This window comes from Dermacentor albipictus, chromosome 7, assembly GCF_038994185.2.
Source record: "Dermacentor albipictus isolate Rhodes 1998 colony chromosome 7, USDA_Dalb.pri_finalv2, whole genome shotgun sequence".
NCBI classification, from domain to species: Eukaryota; Metazoa; Arthropoda; class Arachnida; order Ixodida; family Ixodidae; genus Dermacentor; species Dermacentor albipictus.
In genome coordinates this window covers 69,812,085-69,835,416 of record NC_091827.1, presented here as the reverse complement: position 1 = coordinate 69,835,416, position 23,332 = coordinate 69,812,085, and the positions used below count along the sequence as shown (strand labels likewise).

Here is a 23,332-nt window from a genome sequence, read left to right as displayed (position 1 = left end):
ATTCAGGTTTCCTCAGGTTGCGCTTCCGCAAGGTATGTAACTAAATTAAACGTTAACCTACGATCAATCTAAGCTTTCGGCTCTATTCAACGTTGCAATAGTTGTAAATTTGATTTTTATTGCCCGAAAAATTCTACACATTGGATGCTATATGACTCTTAAATGAGCATCTGGAATATTTTTCTACCCACGCAATAGTGTTCACGGATGCCTCAGAGAGAAATCAGAGATTCGCGATCGACACTGGCTCTGAATAACTATCACGGAGTTTGGCTATCAGTCTGCACGAATAGCTATATTCCCATATCTATATACATATTTGGGACGGATTCACGAGTCGCAGAGTCACCGTAGGAAGAGACACGATAAAATGACTTTGCAGAACGTTCCTTTTCATTGGCGCGAGCGAAAATGAACACAGGCATTCAGCCAAATGCGCCGCGAAGGACCACCAGAATCTACAGGTGCCGCGCGATGACGACACAAGGACTGCCGAAAGCTCCAGAAAAGTTATCCGTCCCAAAAGCAGTGGTCATTGCGCTGCGGATATTGCTTTATTTACAAAACCATTCCAAATATCGTCACGCCATTAACTGATAGCATGACTCTCAATCAGCCCCTGTGGAACAGCTACAGCCGTTCTATTCCAGCTGACGTCGGCGGCCATAGAGCAGGCATTCTCGTGTGTGGTTCCTACTTCTATGGTAGCAGATGACCTGTGGTTGCCGCCGCTCCCACCGCCCGAAGTCGTTGCCTCAAAGCCCTGCGTCTCTGATACGGTCGCGCCGCACTCCCCCTGCTGGGCAGCAGCGACGAACGTGTCACCGACACTGCGCGTGACCGCCGAAGCGAATGCCCTAGTCTTTCGTCCCGGTTTGAGCAACGGTCCTGCAGCAACTCTCGACCCACCCGCTGACTCCACCGGCACCTGAGTCTTCGCGGGGACTCAGTCGGCGTCACTCGGCCAGCGGCAGCCGTCTGCTTGCCACCGCCGGTCTCGCCCGCAGTCGCCTTCATCCCGCGGTACGCGATGTAGCTGCGCACTTGCTCGGCGTTCTTCTTCAGCTTGCCGTAGTTGCCGAGCGAGTAGGCCAGGACGCAGGCGCATCACAGGATGGAGACGCCCGGCACGGCGATGATCACGTACAGGCCTTCGCGGTTGACCAGCACAACCGGAAGGCTGGCCCGTGCCTGCACCTCTGGTTCCCTGGTGCCGGCAAGCTCCTGATGATGCTGTACAAAGGTCGGGCACCTGTGGCGCAATGACGACGGTCCCGGCGGTTAGTTGCACCTGACGCTGGGTCGTCTCCGCAGCAACCCGGAACTAGAATTGCCGGGCGCAGTGGCGGAGCCTCAAACTTGGACGTCTGTGCGAGCTCCTTCTCGTTCTTCTTCTCCTTCTACTTCTCCTTCCTGCCCACATCTTTGATGCCGATATGGATTCCTTAGTACAAAGCACTTAACGACGACGGAGATAGCACGCACAGCGAAAATAAAGGCTGCACAGAAATATAAATATTTACAACAAAATTGCCGAATACAGGGTTTATTGCTGTCTAATTCAGCAACGTAACCTGCTGGACGTTTCAATGAACATGTGGCTGTCCATTCAGTGGTGAGGAGCCAATGTATTCCCGCTCGTCTGATGCATGTCTTACCCGAACAAGCCCCTCCTTTGCGACACATCCAGATCGCGAACCGGCTGAGGCATGCGTGACCCTGCGCAAGAGGCTAAGGGAGGTGATCCCTAGAAACGAGCGACACTTACAGAATAGCCTCCTTAGAAATCTGCAGGCAATGCAGGCACACCGGTAGCCGCGAGTGAGACGCGAGTAGCAGTCCCAACCCGAGCGGATACAGTTAAAGAGCGCTGGGAAGATGGCAAGAGCCAGTGGAGCCCTGGACTAAGGGCCCAGACCATTAGCGGTTTTTATGATTATTCTATTAATAAAGTTTATCTATCTATCTATCTATCTATCTATCTATCTATCTATCTATCTATCTATCTATCTATCTATCTATCTATCTATCTATCTATCTATCTATCTATCTATCTATCTTCCAACAACTCCAATTTCTCCCCAGCCTTGCCTGAATGTTACATACCCCGTTTTAGATTACAGTAAGTGTTCTGGAGGTGCAAGACCATTTTTATTTTAAAGCATGGACACAAGGGGGTGCGTCCAGAACCGGCCGGGCATAATCGTTTCCATAGTGCTGAACCGCCACTGAATTGCTAGTCGCGTCTCTAGAACGCACAGTGGGCACTTTCTCTCGCAGATATGTCCGGATGACAGCACGAGACCCGCCCCTACATATCGTCGAATGCGAATGCGTTCTAATTCCGCGAAGTCTCGACCTATGTTGCGAATGCCTCGGCTCCTGAATGGCTTCTACTCTTCTTCAAATGTGTCCTACTCTGATGGCAGCTGATTTTCGATGACGTCGACGTCGGCTGCCTCCTTCTGACGCTCGTCGAGCTCCTCGATTAGTAAGACGTGGGGCACCCGTGCACGCACCTGACGAGTATTTACGTGCAGTACTAGGCTACTGTTGTTAACTACCGCTTCTCATTGACGACTGCGGCAGGAAGCCAAAGGCGTTGTGTATTTACCAGTGTTGTCATCATCATCATCATCAGCCTGGTTACGCCCACTGCAGGGCAAAGGCCTCTCCCATACTTCTCCAACTGCCCCGATCATGTACTAATTGTGGCGATGTTGTCCCTGTAAACTTGTTAATCTCATCCGCCCACCTAACTTTCTGCCGCCCCCTGCTACGCTACCCTTCCCTTGGGATCCAGTCCGTAACCCTTAATGACCATCGGTTATCTTCCCTCCTCATTACATGTCCTGCCCATGCCCATTTCTTTTTCTTGATTTCGACTAAGATATCATTAACTCGCGTTTGTTCCCTGACCCAATCTGCTCTTTTCTTATCCCTTAACGTTGCACCTATCATTCTTCTTTCCATAGCTCGTTGCGTCGTCCTCAATTTGAGTAGAACTCTTTTCGTAAGCCTCCAGGTTTCTGCCCCATAGGTGAGTACTGGTAAGACACAGCTATTATATACTTTTCTCTTGAGGGATAATGGCAACCTGCTGTTCATGATCTGAGAATGCCTGCCAAACGCACCCCAGCCCATTCTTATTCTCCTAATTATTTCCGTCTCATGATCCGGATCCGCCGTCACTACCTGCCCCAAGTAGGTGTATTCCCTTACGGCTTCCAGTGCCTCGCTGCCTATTGTCCAGTGTTGTATGCAAAGTTATAAAGAACTTTATTTCTCGCTCTATGCAAATGACATCGATATTCAAACAAATTCACCCGCAGATATAGTTACCGCACTCTACTCCAACAAGACGTATCCACCTTTTCCGTTTGATGCGTGCAAAACGAAGTACAGGTAATGGCCGAAATGCGAAAGTAATGATATGAACACGCAAGACAGATTATTTTCGTGTCTCTTAAAATCTGGGCAAAGCAACGCTTTCTAGAGTCTGGTAACGGAACAAAACAAGAAGAAAAGCTACGCATCGCATTCATTATTTAGAAGTTCATGAAATTTAGACGGATTCATATCAGTTGTGATTGAAGCAGGCAGCTGGTTCCACTCAATAATTGTTTTGGGTATGAATGATTTCGCAAAAGATGAAGCGCGGCAAATGATGCGTTTGGTCTTGAAAGGAAGGTCACGGCGTGGAAAGACCGCCGATTGTGATTGAAAGAAATCGTCTTGAAGCAACGGATGATGGTAAAGTTTGTGAAAAGGTGTTAAGCGAGCAAGTCTGCGACGATGGGAAAGGCAATCAAGGCCAGTACGAGCCTTTAACACTGAGACGCTAGTGAAACGTGAGTAGTCTGAAAAAATGAAATGAGCAGCACGGGATTCGATGTTATCTATGAGGTAGGTTTGATCCGGGTCCCATATGGCTGAAGCGTATTCGATTTCAAGTCGGATTAGGGTGATACAAGCAAGTTTACGCACAGGCGCCGGAGCGTGTCGAAGGCTACGTTTTCAGAGGCCAAGAGAACGGTTAGCAGCTGCTAGAATCCGATCAATGTGATAGTTGCAGGTCAAGTCGGGCTGAAGGTAAACTCCTAAATATTTGTAAGTAGAAGCTGTCTCAACTGTTACGTGATTAATAGTGTATGCGTATATTGACTGCGTATGCGTATATTGAGTGTATATTGACCAGTGTTGTGAGGCGAATTAATTACCAAGTCTTCTGAGGCCAACACGGAGTGGTTACGAGTTACGACAAATGATTGAGGACCTCAACAGAGAGAGTAGAAGTGTGCGATTAAAAGTTAATATGCAGAATACAAAGATAATGATCAATAGCTGGGTGAGGGAACAAGAGTTCAGGATTGCCAGCCAGCCTCTAGAGTTTGTGAACGAGTTGCTTTACCTAGCTCAATTACACATAGAGAACCCTGATCATGAGAAAAAAAATTACAGAAGGATAAAAATGTTTTCGAGCGCATACAGCGACACTGTCAGCTCTTGACTTAAAGCTTACCATTATCATCAAAAAGAAACACGTATAATCAATGCTTTCCACCGGTGCTGGCATACGGGGCAGAAACTTGGAGACTGAAAAAGAAGCTCGAAAACAAGTTAAGGACCGCGCAAATAGCGATGGAACGAAGAACGTTAAGCATAACGCTAAGAGACAGGAAGAAAGCGGTGTGGATGAGAGAGCAACCAGGCATAGCCGATATTCTAATTGACATTGAGAGAAAGAAATGAAGCTGGTCAGGTCATGTAATGTGTACGTTAGATAACCCGTGGACCATTAGGGTTACAGAATGGGTGCGAAGAGAACGGAAGCGTAGTCGAGGACGGCAGAAGACTAGGTGGAGTGACGAAATTAAGAAATTCGCAGGAGCTAGCTGGAATCGGTTGGCGCAGGACACGGGTAATTGGAGATCGCAGGGAGAGGCCTTCTTCCTGCAGTTGACATAAAGTAGACTGACAATGATGATGATGACCAGTTTTGAAGAGACATTCAATGATCTTGTTGCTGTAGCCGAGCTCTCGACAGCCATCGGACAGTGTCGTCCGCGAGCTGCGTGCTGTTACAAAGGGGTGCGAGTTGCTGCGGATTCTAGGCTGGGCATGCGATGGCGCGATCGAGGGAGAGCTGAGGAGGCTGAGAGCTGCGGCTGCTGCCTAGACGCCGACTACCTTTTCTGTGTGTGCAATGTTGGACGTCACGTGATCTACTGAGTTAAGGCGCGACACATTGCAACACAGCGGCGCCACCGAAAATTTTCTGTCATCGTGACGTTCTCATGACAATTTCTTACGCCATCGTGTTGCAATCGTAGCGGCAACAGATATACCAATACATTTTATTTTAAAAATAATCTAAATAATCGCTAATTGTCGGGGCCCCTGGTCCAGCGCTCCGCTCTCTCAGCTCTCTCGATCAGCTCGAGCTGGCCGTCGAGGGCCGAACTGGACAGCAGTGCCTCCCATTGCCCCCTGTGGTGTTCGCACTTTTCTTACCCCGCGCACTTTGCACTTATTCTTTCCCGCCACATGACCGACACCCAAGGGTCGCTTTGCCCTGTCCCGATTGCAGATGTCTCCCATATCATGTGGCAATGCCCCATTAAAACTCCCCCCCCCCCCCGCACGCTCAAATCATTAATTAGTAGCGAGGATCTGTGGGAGACTGCCCTGCGCAGCTCCGATCCCCCCCTACAGGACCGAGTCCTGAGGTGGGCCGAGGAGGTAGCGGAGGCCTACCACGACTGGTAGACGGACTTCTAGCCACATATTGTGGTGACAGACGGCTGCTGGGACTGGAGTACTTGGACCTCCCTCTCTCCCTCTCTCCCCCCGGCCCCTCCCCTCTCTTAAAAGGGGAATAAAGTTCATTCATTATATCGTGTCGGGGCCTTGTATTTTGTGTAGCGTGCACTGATGTAATGGGGTATAGGGTTGGTGTGGCGCCGCACCAAGGGCATTCGTCCCTGTAGGCTGTATGCGATGTAATACGTGTATGTTCGTGTAAGTTCCTGTCTGGAACCTACTAAAGGCGGCGGCATCCTCTATCTTTAGATTTCGGTGGGGTGGCGGATATCGCAAGCGACTTGCTCTGTGGTAGTTCACGATGGCTGAATACTCGAGGTCGACAGGGCCCGGGTCTTCTGCAGCCGGCGTGATGACTGCTCGGTTATGCACGAATCCTCGAGCTGCTCTGTCGGCCTGCATGTTACCCGTGATACCAGTGTGGCCTGGTATCCAGATGATGGCTTGGGTGCTGATGTCCTCAGGATCCTCATTGAGTATTTGGGCTAGCACTTGTGCAGCAGGTCCTCCAATCCTTTCCTGTAGGAAGTTGCGGAAGGCCTGCTCAGAATTCGAGAGGATCGTCAATGGTTTGTTTTCATGTTGGCCCTCGCGGATGGCAAGGCGATGGCCAGCTCTTCGGCTTCCGCGATCGTGCAGGGGTGCGTCGCCGCAGCGGAGGTATCGTGGCCTCGGCGGTCGCATACCACTGCCGGAGTACTCCCCCTTTGTTCTCGGTGCCATACATGGCGGCGTCTATAAAACTGGCCGTGGTATGGAATCTGAATGCTTTCTCCATGTACGGGGCCAATAGTCGCATGGCATTTTACAAGCAACCAGCGTAACATACATTAGACTTTAGCACTCCGCCCACTGAGCACTCTGATTTTGCTCGGCCAGCACTTATCCAAGTAACCCTGCCCCTGTGATCATCTTTAATATGCCTCCGCTGATGGGTGGAATCGAACCCGGATCAGATATGTTTAGACACTAGACAGCGCAGTCTTTATGGCGGTACCACTAGATGGCAAAGCATGTCTCGTGGGAAGCGAGATAGAAGTCCGACACGTAAACCTCATTCTTGACGCATTTTCGGTGGTGGCAGTACCCAGTGTCGCGACATTTATTCGACGCCAATCGCAGCACCGTGGATATTCATCGCGAAATCGGCTTAGAAGGATTTTCCGTTCGTCCACAACGCAGGAGTTTTTTCTGAAAGCAATTTGATTTTATTTGCTGCCCCCCCCCCCCCCCCGACTATAGTATACACCCAAAACCACGTTACCCGGCACCGTTTCATTTCATGCTTTTATAATGGGTCAGTCTCTTTTCAGCTGACTGACATACAAGATTTCCGATTTCAAGTGCAAATCGGCATTTGCGAACGTAACCGCAAGAGACCAACTACGTTTTTAAATATTCTACGCACGCCTTCATGCTTACAGCTCCAACGTACAGATGTATTGTAGACACGTCCCACTACAACGTGGCTGTTCGGGGCCATGAAATAACTTAACGCCTGCACTAATCACCAATACAGCTATGGTGACGTGCGACCTTTCGTCCGATTTCTTAGCTTTCGACTGTCCAAAAGCAGAGTAATATTCATAAAAAGAGCCGTTTTATCACACACAGCGCAGAGAACACATAGCGCAAAGTATTTAAGCAACTTGTGATGCGGCCTGAACATTTCACTAAAAAGCAATAGAAAGAGAGAGAGTGAGATGCAAATGAGCCAAAGGCAGGGAGATTAACCAGAGGTAAAAGTGCTACCCTGCACAATAAGCAATAGAAGCGCAGAACAGACGAGGACAAAGAAGGGAACGAAAACAAAACTGATGCACGGCGAAAAACACAATTCACTCCAGGTAGGCAGCAAGTAAAGCGATAGTATACCAGTCTGTTCAAATAAGGCACAAGTCACTACAACAGGAATCCTAATGACGAACGGTGTTTAGTGCTTGCCATTTCAGCGGGCCGAACATTCCGGCTAGAAATGGTACATAATGAAGAGTAGCTCCCGAAGTGCTAGTGTGCGGAGATGATGAACACTGAAACAATTCGAGGAGCACATACTTTGCGATAGATACACTATTTGAAAAAACGCAAGCATGCGACAGTGGTATTCCGTGTCTATTAGCTACAATCTTTCGCTTTGCGCACTGCTACTAACAATCCGTGCTTCATGGCGTCCATGCTGTTGGCACACCTACAGATTTCAGGTTAGGTATATACCCTTCAGCAAAAACCCCAATGGTGTGCTTGTCATTCAGCAATGTCTGTATGGATGCAGTGCGGATTTCGCAAAGTTCAGTAGTTTGATTAAACTTGCCCAACTGCACTGACCATTAGCAACGCCCGCAGCTCATACAGCAAAATGCATGACCGAATAAAGATTAAAGAAGCGTGCTACATTACAAGTCTCTCTTGTCTTTGCACGTTTTACAGGCTCTATCAGCACAATGTCTCCACTAATGGCGTCACTAAAAGAAAGCAGAAATCACAAGAAATGAATTGAAGGTAGGTGCAAACCTACCATCACAGAAAGCAGAAATCACAAGAAAAGAATTGAAGGTAGGTGCAAACCTACCAAGAACGACAATACCGTTCCACTCTTAGGTCCGAGAAAAGGTGCTTTCTTCCACAAAATATGTATCCTCTCGTACCTTTAGCACCTGTGTACATTCAAGTCTTCATCAGACGAAGAATTGGCATTTCTTTTGGGGGTTCATCTTGGATCCTATAGGGCAGTGAAAAGCTTCAGCAAAAGCTTTGGAATTCCTCGCCACCTTGTTACAGTCGAAATTACGGTAGTGCTGGTCACCAGAAATGCTGCAAGAAATATAACACAACGTCATGAAGAAGACCTTGTCTTCCGAGAGGTCATTCCGCAGCGGCAGCGGCATGCTATTGTCTCGAACGTGGGAATGCTTCATGGCGGTGTATGCTATCTCGAAAGCAGGCACTTCCGGGAACAGGCTGTGCTCTACAGCGCCGTCGAAGCATCGATCTCTGTCGTGATATTGAAACAGGGTTGCATTGGACAGGATGCTGCCGACCTCGGATCCGTTGGGCGCCCACCTTACGCCTTCTCTGTCGAATGCACGGACCAAGTGACTCGTCATGAGGAACAGGAGACCACCGTACAGCATAGCCTTCGCCCCATTCCGATAATACAAGGGTGCTGCGATGGTGGCAGTTGCCATTTCAACGGTGTTAGAGACGTAATCGTAGAAAATATAGCCTGGAAGACTATTCCAAGGCAGCCTCATCACTTCCTCGTATTCACCAGTCAACATTAGGTCGCTAGCACTTTTTCTCGTCTCAATCCACATGGCGGCGAAATTAGTAGAATTTTCGGTGAACGCACCGTACAGCTTCTCCAGCAGGTCAGCATTCACAACGGCTTCGGGAGGCCACAGTGACTTTTTCACAGTCAAGATCTTTTCGATTAATCGTGCCTTGCTCTCACCGTCTATCCAGTTACAAACGTTGACCTTTTCGACAGCCGTTAAGACCACGTCGTCGAAGCCGTCATTGATGGTCTTGATGTCTCGCGCATCGAACCGGAAGACGAAGTCGAGCGCAGCAAGAAGAATCTTGTACGATGCTTCTGTCTGTCGGCCGCAGAACACGGGCAAGTGAGCCGCTGCTTTCTGCCTGCTGCCATAGTGGTCCACGAGAATGGCATAATCGGCCACGGGAGCGCAGTACTGCACGAGTAGCCAAGTCAGATGCATGTTCAGCTGCCCCACGTCGTACTTTTGGATAAGCTCGCTGACCGTTCGCAGGAGGCGGACATCGCTGACAAAGATTTCATCTTCGTAACTCAGCTGTCGTCTGAGCGGGATGGATTGCTCGAAGCTGCGAAGCCATTCAAAAGCGGTGGCGTTCGGAACGTAGGCCGAGATATTGCCGAAGGAAAACACCGCCGGCTTCGGTGAGCCTGAGATTACCAGCGAGTTCAAGGTTTCGAGTATTTGCTCCTCCATGACGCGGATCCCCTCGACATGAGTTTTGTTGATGTCGGGTCTCGTATTGCTGTCCGGATACAGATGATGAAGAAACAGCTCCCAGTACTTCAAGTAAGCGCGTCTCGCTAACCGGTGGTGGTAGAGCAGTCCAGGAACGAGCATGCTCAGCCGGATCTGGAACCTCAGCCTTGCAGCTGACGAAGATTGATCTGGGGCACCGAGCACACTCACCGACATCCAAAACGGGGATTGCCACGAATGGGCAAGCTTGAGAGCGAATTGTAGCGGCGGTTCGAATTTTCGCGTCGGTCTGGGCCAGTCCAACCCTTGTTCCCTGATGAAGTAGAGGAAGAGCGACACGGCAGGCTTATCCGACGGGTACTTCTCTAGGCATCTTCTGTGCATTGCAAGCGCCTTCATCCCGACGGGAATATGGAGCGTACCACCGAATATAATGTCCCGGAGTCCCTGGAACCATGAGAGCCTCAGTTCGTCCATGACTCCGTTCAACGTATCGCGGCGAGAGGATGAGCGCGCCGCCGAGCAAACGAACGCATGAAAGTCCTCGCAGGGGTCCAGCGTCCAGTTGAGACGCTTAGTGAGCAGCGAGGCATGTGCACGGCAGTTCTCCGTGTTGCATAGCGGAAGATGGCTCTCGACGCGCTGATGGAAACTCGAGCGGTACATGACGAGGGAGCTGAGGACAGCGAGGAAACCGCAGCTGGTCAACACGAGCGTGCAATGGTAGTTTTTTGCAGCGGTGCGCTCCGAGGTTGACGGCGAGACCGGGGACACCGCACCGCTTCTTGGCTGCAACGGACAGAACACGATTTGCATTGTTATTAACGAAGGGTGTTTGCCATAGACTGTCTGACATCCGCTTCCTGAATATATTTAGCGAACATTTTTGCTTACCCAGCAAGGAGGATAAACGCACTAATTGGAGGCTTAAGAGCATACCATCACGCTTTTACTTGCATCAGATTGCTTTACCACACTTCTGTAATTTCCGGAAATTTCGCATATCCTGGTTTTTACAACGTGCTATAGCTCACCCTGCTCATTACGTTGCTGTCAGCATCTGATGACCATGGAATAAGGCAAGGCGGTATGCGGGATCGAGTAGACAGCCGGAGCCGTAAGTGTATATTGTCACTTGGTGGTGGCGTTGAAGAACACAGTAGCAATACTGTGAACGACAAAACTAACTTTTATTGGGCGAACCTGTGCCCACAAAACAGGCTACACTTATAGCACAACGATAGCGGCGAACACGGTCGGCGATCGTCGAAATCTGATCAACGGGTCAAGCGCGTCGGCTTTTATACATCAAGCGTCGAATGGGACCCCCGTGCCTTCCACAAAATTCGACACTATTCGCGTCAGGCGATAAAATCAGATAACATAAGGTTCGGCGACAACATACAGCGAATAGAAGCATCGATAATTTTCCAGAAACTTCGGATACAAGCAGGCGAGTCCCGCGCTGTGCGATAACATTTGTTAGGCGGCGAGACGTGGTCGCCCGATAAAGATATGTACACGTGTCGTTACCCCCCTGTTAAAAAGAATCGACCCGATGCTGCAAACAAACGAAAGTAATAAAGAAAAGCACTCGTAGCAACGGAAACATCAAAATAAGGAAGTTCTTCAGCGTCCATGAAAGGGTTTAAGGCGCACCACGTGGACCACTTCAGATCGTGCGCGGCGCCGCTGTGAATGCGAAATGCGTCTGGCACGACCTCATAGTCCAGTGCGCCAATACGTCGGATGACCTTGTAGGGTCCGAAATAGCGTCGCAGTCGATTCTCACTGAGTCCTCGTCGGCATATCGGGGTCCATACCCAGACACGGTCGCCGGGCTGGTACTCGACGAAGCATCGTCGGAGGTTGTAGTGTCGGCTGTCGGTCCCCTGCTCGTTCTTGATTCGCAAGCGGGCGAGCTGTTGGGCTTCTTCGGCGCGCTGGAGATAGGTAGCGACGTCAAGATTTTCCTCGTCAGTGACGTGCGGCACCATGGCGTCGAGCATCGCCGTCGGGTTCCTGCCGTAAACCAGCTTAAATGGCGGGAGCTGTGTTGTTTCTTGCACCGCCGTGTTGTAAGCGAATGTTACGTAAGGCAGGACCGCAACCCACGTCTTGTGCTCGACGTCGACGTACATTGCTCACATATCGGCGAGGGTCTTGTTCCGGCGCTCCGTGAGACCATTTCTCTGCAGATGGTAGGCAGTTGTCCTCCTGTGACATGTCTGGCTGTACTGCAGAATGGCTTGCGTGAGTTCTGCTGTAAAAGCCATTCCTCTGTCGGTGATGAGGACTTCTGGGGCGCCATGTCGCAGCAGGATGTTGTCGACGAAAAATTGCGCCACTTCGGCAGCGCTGCCTTTCGGGAGAGCTTTAGTTTCAGCGAAGCGGGTGAGGTAGTCCGTCGCCACGACGATCCACTTATTTCCAGAAGTTGATGTCGGAAACGGTGCCAACAAGTCCATCCCGATCTGCTGAAAAGGTCGGTAAGGAGGTTTCATCGGGTGAAGTTATCCCGCTGGCCTTGTCGGTGGTGCCTTGCATCGCTGACAGTCTCGGCGTGTCTTGACGTAACGGGCGACATCGGCGGTTATGTGCGGCCAGTAATACGTTTCTTGTATCCTCGATAGCGTCCAGGAGAAACCGAGGTGCCCAGCGGTCGGATCGTCATGTAGGGAGTGCAGTACTTCTGGACGCAGTGCCGACAGAACAACAAGAAGGTAGCCGGCGCGGACTGGTGAGAAGTTCTTCTTCACGAGTAGGTTCTTTTGAAGCGTGAACGAAGACAATCCGCGCTTAAATGCCCTAGGGACAACGTCTGTGCGCCCTTCCAAATACTCGACTAGGGCTTTTAGCTCCGGGTCTCCTCGTTGCTGTTCGGCGAAGTCTTCCGCGCTTATTATTCCAAGGAAAACGTCGTCATCTTCGTCATTTTGCGGCGGCGGGTCAATGGGAGCGTGTGATAGGCAATCGGCATCTGAGTGTTTTCGAGCGGACTTGTATGTTGCAGTGATGTCATATTGTTGTAGTCTGAGGCTCCACCGTGCCAGCCGTGCTGAGGTTAGGTAGCCAACACAACGCGTGATGGTCGCTGACCACTTTGAATGGTTTGCCATATAGGTAAGCGCGAAATTTCGCTGTAGCCCAAACCATGGCGAGGCATTCCTTTTCGCTTGTAGAGTGATTGCCTTCCGCTTTTGACAACGACCGGCTAGCGTAAGCTATCACTCGTTCATGTCCATCTTTTCTCTGGACTAGGACGGCACCGAAGCCTAGGCTACTTGCGTCAGTGTGTATTTCGGTATCGGCATCCTCGTTGAAGTGCGCAAGTACGGGCGGCGACTGCATGCGTCGTTTGAGTTCTTGAAATGAGTCGGCCTGCGGCGTTTCCCACTTGAACTCGACGTCACATTTAGTTAGCTGTGTCGGCGGCTCAGCGATGCCTGAAACGTCCTTGACATATCGCCTGTAGTAAGCACACGTGCCAAGAAATCTACGCACTGCCTTCTTGTCGATGGGCTGCGGGAACTTTGCGATGGCAGCTGTCTTCTGCTGGTCGGGGCGGACTCCAGATTTGCTGATCACGTGGCCTAGGAACAGAAGCTCATCGTAAGCGAAGCGGTACTTTTCTGGCTTCAGAGTGAGCCCTGACGACTTGATGGCCTCTAGCACTGTTGCAAGCTGCCTAAGGTGATCGTCGAAATTTCCGGCGAAGACAACGACGTCATCCAAGTAAACGAGACAGGTCTGCCACTTCAATCCGGCTAAAACCGTGTCCATCACGTTCTGGAACGTTGCAGGCGCCGAGCACCGTCCAAATCACATAACCTTGAACTCGTAGAGGCCGTCTGGGGTGATAAAGGCGGTCTTTTCGCGATTTCGTTCGTCGACTTCTATTTGCAAATAGCCAGACTTGAGGTCCATCGACGAGAAGTATCTAGCGTTGCAGAGCCGATCCAATGCGTCGTCTATCCGTGGAAGGGGGTATACGTCCTTCTTCGTGATCTTGTTCAGACGACGATAATCGATGCAGAAACGTAGGGTTCCGTCCTTTTTCTTTACCAGGACAATAAGGGATGCCCACGGGCTTTTCGACGGCTGGATGATGTCGTCGCGCAGCATTTCGTCGACTTATTCTCTTATTGCTTCACGTTCTCGCGGCGAAACTCGGTAAGGGCTCTGGCGGAATGGTCGAGCGCACTCCTCGGTGATTATGCTATGCTTGGCGACTGGTGTTTGTCGAATCGTCGATGACGTCGAAAAGCAGCCTTTGTATCGTCGAAGCAGACTTCTGAGCTGCTGTTGCTTAATCACGGGGAGACTTGGATTAATGTCGTAGTCTGGTTCGGGAACCATGGTCGTCGGGGTAGATGCGGCGGAATCCGAGAGGACAAACGCATTACCGGTTTCCAGAATTTCCTCGATGCACGCGATCTTCGTACCCTTGTTGATGTGCTTGAACTCCTGGCTGAAGTTTGTCAGCAACACTTCAGTTTTCCCTCCATGCAGTCGAGCGATCCCTCTTGCGACGCAAATTTCACGGTCCAGCAATAGGCTTTGGTCGCCTTCGATGAAGCCTTCGACGTCAGCGGGTGTTTCGGTGCCGACCGAAATACCAATGCTGGAGCGAGGCGGGATGCTCACTTCATCTTCGAGCACACTCAAGGCGTGGTGGCTACGAGGGCTCTCCGGCAGTATCGCTTTATCTTCCGACAGCGTTATTGACTTCGACTTCAGGTCGATGATTGCGCCGTGTTGGTTCAGGAAGTCCATACCGAGAATGACGTCTCGTGAACACTGTTGGAGGATAACGAAAGTGGCAGGGTAAGTCCGGTCATGAATGGTAATTCTTGCCGTGCAGATTCCAGTCGGCGTAATGAGGTGCCCTCCAGCGGTCCAAATTTGAGGGCCCTCCCATGCAGTCTTAACCTTCTTCAACTGGGCGACGATGTGTCCACTCATGACGGAGTAATCGGCCCCTGTGTCGACTAAGGCAGTGACTGCGTGGCCGTCGAGACGCACGTCGAGGTCGGTGGTTCTTTGTCTGGCGTTGCAGTTAGGCCTTGGCGTCGAATCACGGCTGCGTCGTGTTGAACTGAAGCTTCAACGTCGCGTCGTCAAGTCGTCTTTCGTCGGTGTAGTCTTAGCTTCCTGACTTCGTCGGGACGGCGGCGTGTCGTTATTGTGTCGTCGAGATGGTCCCTTCGTCGTCTTCGTCGGCGGCGGAGCATCTTCGTCAGTTCGACGAACAGCAACCGCACCTCCATCGGTTGCTGCTTTTAGTTTTCCGGATATGGGCTCGCACAGGGGCCCCGGGCTGGACCGGTGTGTGGTCAGCGCTGCGGCGACAGGTAGCGGCTTGGTGACGGCGAACGGGACGGTCGTCGATATTTCCACTGAGTGGCGGCTAGGTAATCGGCGATGTCACGTGGGCGCTCCCCAAGCTCCCCATACCCATGTCGCGGTATGGGCATCAGCGGTACCCATGGCCGGCTTCTCCGCAGTGATAGCAGTGATAGTGATAGCCAAATGTCCGTCTTTCTCGCGTAGGTGCGCTGGGCGACGAGTGGGCGTGCTGGCGGCGGCGGCGGCGGACGACGAAATTGCGGCGTCACAGGGCCCTGGCGTGGTCGCGGAGGGGAGCCTTGACGGCGTGCGACGGCGGCGTAAGTCATCGCTTCTGGCTGGGGCTACGGTAATTGAGGTTGTACCTCAGGAACCCCAAGTGATTGCTGAAACTCATCTTTCACGATGTCGGTGATCGAGGCCACTTGAGGCTGCGACGAAGGCAGGACCTTGCGCAGTTCTTCGCGCACAATGGCCCTGATGGTCTCTTGAATGTCTTCGGAACCCAGTCCTTGGATGGCGTACTGCGGCGTGAGCCCCTGCCGGTTATATTGCCGGGTGCGCATCTCTAGAGTTGTCTCGATCGTGGATGCCTCTGCAGAAAACTCAGCTACAGTCTTCGGTGGGTTACGAATAAGTCCGGCGAAAAGTTCTTGCTTGACGCCCCGCATCAGGAAGCGGACTTTTTTCTCCTCCGAAATTTTCGGGTCGGCGTGCCGGAAAAGACGGGCCATCTCCTCCGTGAAGATCGCGATCGTCTCATTTAGCAGCTGCGCTCTGGTTTCTAGTAGAGCTTGGGCTCGCTCTTTTCGCACGACGCTTGTAATTGTTTGCAAGAAGCCGCTTCGGAACAGGTCCCACGTCGATAAGGTGGATTCTCGATTCTCGAACCAGCTCCTGGCGGCCTCTTCCAATGCGAAATACACACGTCGCAGCTTGTCGTCGCTATCCCGACTGTTAAACGTAGAGACCCTCTCATAGGCCTCCAGCCAGCTTTCCGGGTCCTCAGGTGTGGAACCGCGGAACGTCGGTGGCTCCCTGGGCTGCTGCAGAACTATTGGGGACGCTGAGGCTGCCATTGGGGCTGTCTTCTTGGTCGTGTCTGGACGATCTTCTCGGACGATCTTCTTGGTCGTCTCTGGTAGAATTCCGTGTTCCGGGGGAAGCTGATGTAGCCAGCGGCTTGCTCGATGTTCCGGGACGACGTTGCTGTTGTGTTTGGGGTCCGGGCTTGAATTACGGCTTCTCGGGGGCGTCCGGTACGTGAACGTAAAGCACCTCCACCAGATGTCACGTGGTGGTGACGTTGAAGAACACAGTAGCAATACTGTGAACGACAAAACTAACTTTTATTGGGCCAACCTGTGCCCACAAAACAGGCTACACTTATAGCACAACGATAGCGGCGAACACGGTCGGCGATCGTCGAAATCTGGTCAACGGGTCAAGCGCGTCGGCTTTTATACATAAAGCGTCGAATATTCCAGACTAACCGTTGGGACCTGCGTGTCTTCCACAAAGTTCTACACCATTCGCGTAAGGCGATGAAATCAGATAACATAAGGTTCGGCGACAACAGACAGCGAATAGAAGCATCGACAACTTTCCAGAAACTTCGGATACATGCAGGCGCGTCCCGCGCTGTGTGATAACATTTGTAAGGCGGCGAGACGTGGTCGCCCGATAAAGATAAGTACACGTGTCAATATGTCGTCTCGTTGCTTAAAGAAACCTAATATAATCGTTACCAAGACTTGCCTTATAGGTACGGTGCAACACATCACGCTTATTTTTACTGCCACAGTTTCTCGTAATTTACACCTCGACAGTGAAAACAAACTCACCACTTCATTTAATAAACAGTAGGATTTTAACCACCAATGCCTTTTGTTTATGGGCGCTTTTAGAGCGCGTGAACAGCAAGAATTTTGATTACGCACTACCAATCAGACTGTAACAAACTTTGAACGCAAACAGAAAAAGAATTTGAGAAAATTTTTAGAGCAGTTCATTTACATATGAAATAACATAACTTTTTCGACTATACCTTAAAAATACTCTGACTAAAGAAAGACCTGCTCTCGATGATAATAAAACATTTGGCATTCTGAAGAAATGAACCCCCCAATGTGTTTTACTTGACCTCTTCCATTTAACTTCGAAACGTGGGAATTCACGATCTGCGCTACGTTTATTTCGCAACAGCGAGTTGTGTCTTGTACTTAAATTAACTATCCTTTACGGATTATCGGCTTCCGGTCACTCTGAATGGTAACTGATCATGATGAGTAATTTATACGCATCCCCTTGGTAAGGGAGTGGTGACACAGTCTCCTAGTCTTCAACATGCAATTGCAATCGGGGCTTTACTACACATGGACACGTGCACTTGATTAGCTTTAGTTACCTGACCGCATTTCATTAACAAATGTTATCGCTCACCACTGGACGCGCCCTTTTGTATCTGAGGTTTCCGCGATGTTATCGATGGTTCCATCTGCGGCCTGTTGTCACATTACGCTATGCAATCTGATTTGCATGTATGCGCCATGCGCGTTGTGTGGTACTTTCTGGAAGACACGCGGGCGTCAGTGATTTATCTGGAACCTTCCATGACTATCAATAAAAGGCGGCGCTTTGACCCACTGATCAGATTTTCCGACGATCGCCGACTGTGTTCGCCGCGTTGGTTGTGGTTTCATTGTCTATTGCTTTTGTATGCACAAGTTCGCCCAAGAGAAGTTAGTTTCGCCATTCACAGTTCTCAAACTGTGTTCTTGGCGGTCACTGCAACGTGGCATCTGGTGGAGGTGCTTGTGAATGAATGAATAAATGAATGAGTGAATGAACTTTATTCCCCTTTGAGTAGAGGGGAGGGGCCGGGGGGGGAGAGGGAGGTCTAAGTACCCCAGTCTGAGCAGGCGTCCGTCACCACATCATGTGGCTAGAGGTGCTTCTGCATTCATGTACCGACCGCCCCCACAAAGCCGCGATCCAAGCCGGAAACTCGGACACCACCAACGTCGCCCCGAATCATCGAGCTAGCCTTGGACGTCGAAATTTACCCCCCGGGTATGGACGTTTCCCCGAGAAGACCAGGATGTGCAAGGCCACAACAGCAACCACGATGACAACTCTAGTTAGAACTAAACCGATTGCGTTGCAGCCAGCCCATGGAACCACCGAAATTCCACGGATCATCATTTGAAGACTCTGAAAGCTGGCTGGTTACGTATGAAAGAGTCGCTACCTTCAACAACTGTAACTACGATGACAAGTTGCGCCATCTTTACTAGTGCTTGGAAGCCGTCGCCAGGACATGGTTTCGAAACGTACTTCCACCGTCAAACGTGACCTCTTAGCGGCAGCTTCATGAACACATTCACAAGTGCGGTCCGCAAAGAGTGGTCTGAGGCGATACTAGGTACCCGTGCGCAGCTTTCAAACGAGGGCATTGTGATCTGCGCAGAAGAGATGGCCCACCTGTTCTGCTACGCCAACCCGGACATGTCTGAAGCAAAGAAACTTCACTTTATGATGCGTGGCATGAAGCAAGAGCTTGAGGGTGAAGAAAAACCAGACAGACGCTAGGGACTGGTGTTCAGTAACTATAAGATAAGCCGCTCAATCATGCGGAAGCCAGATTCCGCCTGTTTCACTGCTCGCGCACGGTCAACGTGCTGGTCGTGTCGTCGTCGCCCCTTCTGACTGAGCCATTGTGGCGCATCGTAGTGCGCTACAGGACCTCCCTTCTAGCGAGAAAGCTGTGAGCTGGACGAATGGCGAAGCGCAGGTGGAGGACGTGGGAAACGCACGCGGCAAGTAGGATGGCCTGGAGGGGGGGAATGTGACAACAAAAGTGGCTAAAGTGTCGGAGTCGAAGTAGGGAGGCTTCAGACGGTCGACGGAGCCCGTGTCTTCCCGGCCGTTTATGAGCAATCAATGCAAAGATTTAGGTGCACGCTTCAGTACTTTGAACAGAACATCATATGGACGCCATAAGCGAGGACGTACCCTGTCGTTGCGCACAAGGACTTGCGTGCATTTCTCATAGCCTGGGTTGACGTGTACAAGTCTGGAAGAACGTCATTGTCGTGGGGGAGGGGGGACGACAGTACGCATACTGCTGCGTAGATGGCAGGCGTAGTCAGAAACGTCAGTAGGTACGGTGGGCGAGGCATTGAAGAATTCGTCATGGACTCGTAGAATGGTGCTAAACGTAAGCTCGGTGACGCTGCTGAATGAGTGACTGTGAAGAATGGTGCGGATTCCAAGCACCAGCAACGAACTGCCGCAAGACTGCACCGCCAGCTGTGTCCGTGTCGGACCATGCGAGATGTTGGAGTGTTGCATTTGGGGTGGACGAGGAGCGTCGCCCGCCAATGACTTCTTTGATGCCTCTAAACGCGCGGTCAGCGGTGTCGTTCCTGGCCACGGAAGTATTCGGCGTCTTAAGGCGCGAGAGAAGGTCGTGTATTGGTGCAGTGACTATTGAAGCGGCGGTAATAGTTGGCGAGGCCGAGAAATCCGCGCAGTTTCCTGGTGGTGGATGCCTGAGGAAACCCACGGATGGCTGTGACGCGGGTCTGGAGTGCATGAATACCGTGTGCGTTCACGCGATGGTCAAGGAAATCCAACTCCGTAACGCCTAACTCGGACTTCGGTCCGTTAACGACAAGACCAACCTTCCTGAACATTGCGAGTGCTTGATGTAGATAAAACTTGTGAACTTCGGCGGGCGTGCTGTAGACGAGGATTTTGTCAACATAGGCAAATCACCACGTAAAGCTACGAAGACGTGGTTAAAGAAGCGCTGAAAGTTTCGGGCCGCGTTGCGAAGACCGAAACGCATGCGCAGATATTCAAACAAGCCAAAGGGTATTATAATGGTGGTCTTGGAAATATCTGAGGGTTAAACAGGAATTTCGTGGTAGGCTTTTACCAGGTCGGCCTTGCTAAAAAATGGTGCAGCCGTGAAGCGACGTAAGGTCCTGAATGTGAGGTATTGGTTACTGGGCCGGGACAGTGGCCTAGCTCAGAGCACAGTAATCGCCATAGGTGCGCCAGTCGCCGATCTTGGCCATCATATGGAGAGGCGAAGGCCATGGTCTGGAGGAGGGATGAATGAGGCCAAGGTAAAGCATGCGTTCAAACTCCTCTCGGGCCCCCGTTAGACGATCCAGCGTGAGGCGACAAGCCGAAGCAAGGACGGGACGGCCAGTCGTGACGATATGATGTGTGACGCTGTAAGCGACCGAGAACTGCAAAAAGGGGTCGCAAGAGATCTGGAAACACGCCAAGGACGGCTGACCAAGGGTCGGGAACGGCATTGTGCGCCTGGAGAAGCCGAAGCGGTGGAGCGCGGCAGGAATCTCCTTGGCCGTTAAGCCCGTCTCCGACCATACAATAGCCCAGCCCGGGCACGTTCTTGAGCCCATAATCGAAAGAGAAAAAGCAGCTACCGTTGAAGGTGCGATTGCTGTTCGTCAAACTAACGAAAATCATCCGACTACATATCCTCGACTACATATCGACGATACATACTAACGAGACGCCGCCAGTCCGACAGAGCTTAGAAGAAAAGAATAGGCCAGCAAAAGACCTGACGACGCGACGTTCCAACCACAGGTCAACACGACGCAGCCGTGATCCGGCGCCAAGACCTAACTGCAGCGCCAGACAAAGAACCACCGACCTCGATGTGCTTCTCGATGCCCACGCACGCGGTATGCGCCTTAGTGAACACGGGAGCCGAGTACTCCATCATGAGGGCGCCCATCGCCGCCAAATTGAAGAAATGTATGACTTTACGGCACGACCCTCATATTCGGACAGTTGGAGCGCACCGCATAACGCCAACTAGCATCTGCTGTCAAGAATTACAGTTCATGACCGGACTTACTCTGCGGCGTTCGTTTACCTACAACATCGCTCGCGAGACGTCATTCTCGGCATGGATGTCCTGGCCCAACACGGCGCAATCATCGACCTGAGGTCGAAGTCAGCAATGCTGACCACACACCAATTGATACCGACCGAAAGGCCTTACAGTCAGCGTGCCTTGAATGTGCTTGGGGACCAAGTCAGCATCTAGCCTCGCTCCAGCACTATAATTTCCGTCGGCAGTGAAACACCCGCAGACGTAGAAGGCGTCATCGAGGTCTACTGCTCGACCATGAAATTTGCGTCGCAAGAGGGATCGCTTGACTCGACGGAAGCAAAGTGAAAATGATCTCGACAAACTTCGGCCAATGGTTCAAGCTCATCAACCATGACACAACGATCGCATACATCAAGGAAATTGTGGAAACCAGCAATGCGTTTGTCTTCTCGGATTCTGCCGCATCTATCCCGGCAATCACAGTTCCCGAATCAGAATTCGACATAAATCCAAGCCTCCCCACGAGTAGGCAGCAACAGTTCAGAAGTCTCCTCCGACAATACAACGACTGCTTCTCGACCTCATCGAGGATTCGACAAAACACCAGTTGCGAAGCATCGCAATATAACCGATGAGTGCGCTCGACCGCACTGCCAGAGCCCTCACCGAGTTTGGACGGGAGAAATGTGAAGCTACAAAGCAAAACGTTGACGAAATTCTGCGCGGAGGCATCATCCAGCTGTTGAAAAGCCCGCGGGCATCTTCTGTATTCTTGGTGAAGAAAAAGAACAGAACCCTACGTTTCTGCCTCGATTATGGTCGCCTGAACAAGATCCTGAAGGATATATACCCCGTCCCAGGGATAGGCGACCCATGGAATCAGCTCTGCAACACTGAATACTACTCGTCAATGGATCTAGGTCATGCCATTGGGACTGAGCGCGGCGTCTGCAACGTTCAAGCTCATGATGGTCACGGTGTTAGCAGGATTGAAGTGGCAGACTTGTCTAGTGTTCTTGGATGACGTAGTCTTCCTCGCCGCAAATTTTGACGATCACCTTAGGTGGCTCGTGACAATACTAGAGGCCATCAAGTCATCAGGCACACACTGAAACCACAAAAATGCCGCTTCACTTACAACGAGTGTTTCTGGGCCTCGTCATCAGCAAATCTGGAGTCCGCCCCGACGCGCTAAAGACAGCTGCCATCGCATAGCTCCACCAGCCCACCGACATGAAGGCATTCCGCAGATTCCTTGACATGTGTGCCTACAGCAGGTGCTTTGTCAAGGACTTTTCACGCATGGTTCAGCCGCAGACACATCTAAATGTGATGTCGAGTTCAAGTAGGAAACGCCGCAGGCCGACACATTTCAAGAAGTCAAACGATGTTATGCAGTCGCCTCCGGTACTTGCCTACTTCGACGAGGACGCCGACACAGAACTGAGGCCAGTAGCCTAGGTTTCAGTGCCGTCCTATTTCAGAGGAAAGACGGACTTGAACGGGTTATAGCTTACACTAGCCGGTCTCTGTTAAAAGCGGAAGGCAGTTCTTCTACGACCCAAAAAAATGCCTTGCCGTCATTTGGGCTGCAGCTAAATTTTGTTGTTACCCATCTGGCAGTTCTTTTAAAGTCGTCAGCGACCATCACGCGTCAAGGACCGTTTAAGATGCCTGGCGCGGTGGAGCCTCAGACTGCAGGAATATGACATCAGTGTAGTCTTCAAGTCCGGACGAAAACACTCTGATGCCGACTGCCTGTCTCGCGCTCCCGTGGACCCGTCGCCCCAAGATGAAATGCTGACGACACATTAAAGGCAGATGACTTTGCCGAGAAGCAGCTAGTGGAACCGGAGCTTAGAAGCCTTGCTGATTACTTGCAACGAAAGACCGACTATGTCCCGAGGATATTTGGGTGCGAATTGTCTTCGTTTTTTTTACGTAACGACGTCCAGGTGAAGAACCTTTCGCCAGCGCGCACCAACCACCTTCTCGTTGTGCCCCCAGCACTCCATTCAGAAGTCCGGCACACCCTGACCGGGCCGGGCACCTACAAGTGGGCCGGGCAAGCATACAACAAAAGTGCTGCTGGCCGCGCCTGGCCGCCAATGTCATTCGCTACGTCAAGACATGTCTAGATTGCCAGCGAAAGAAGAAACCACCGACAAGGCCGGCGGGATTATTGCAGCCGATCGAGCCTCCTTGCCGATCGTTTCAGTAGATCCGGATGATTTGTTGGGACGCTTTCCGATAACTACATCCGGAAACAAATGGATCGTTGTGGCAACTTACTACCTCACTCGCT

The 23,332-nt window shown here is 51.2% G+C and overlaps 1 protein-coding gene across 5 annotated transcripts in view; it reads right to left on the bottom strand.

Moving 5' to 3' along the window:
• Positions 1–7,406: 7,406 nt before the first annotated feature.
• Positions 7,407–23,332, bottom strand: part of LOC139048027 (endothelin-converting enzyme 1-like) — a 35,196-nt gene continuing 19,270 nt past the window's right edge. For all 5 annotated transcript variants that reach the window (XM_070522371.1, XM_070522373.1, XM_070522374.1 and 2 more), the window contains one exon: positions 7,407–10,586. In XM_070522371.1, the coding sequence (XP_070378472.1) occupies positions 8,499–10,586 (2,088 nt within the window). In that variant the 3' untranslated portion in view covers positions 7,407–8,498. The remainder of the gene's footprint in view (positions 10,587–23,332) is intronic.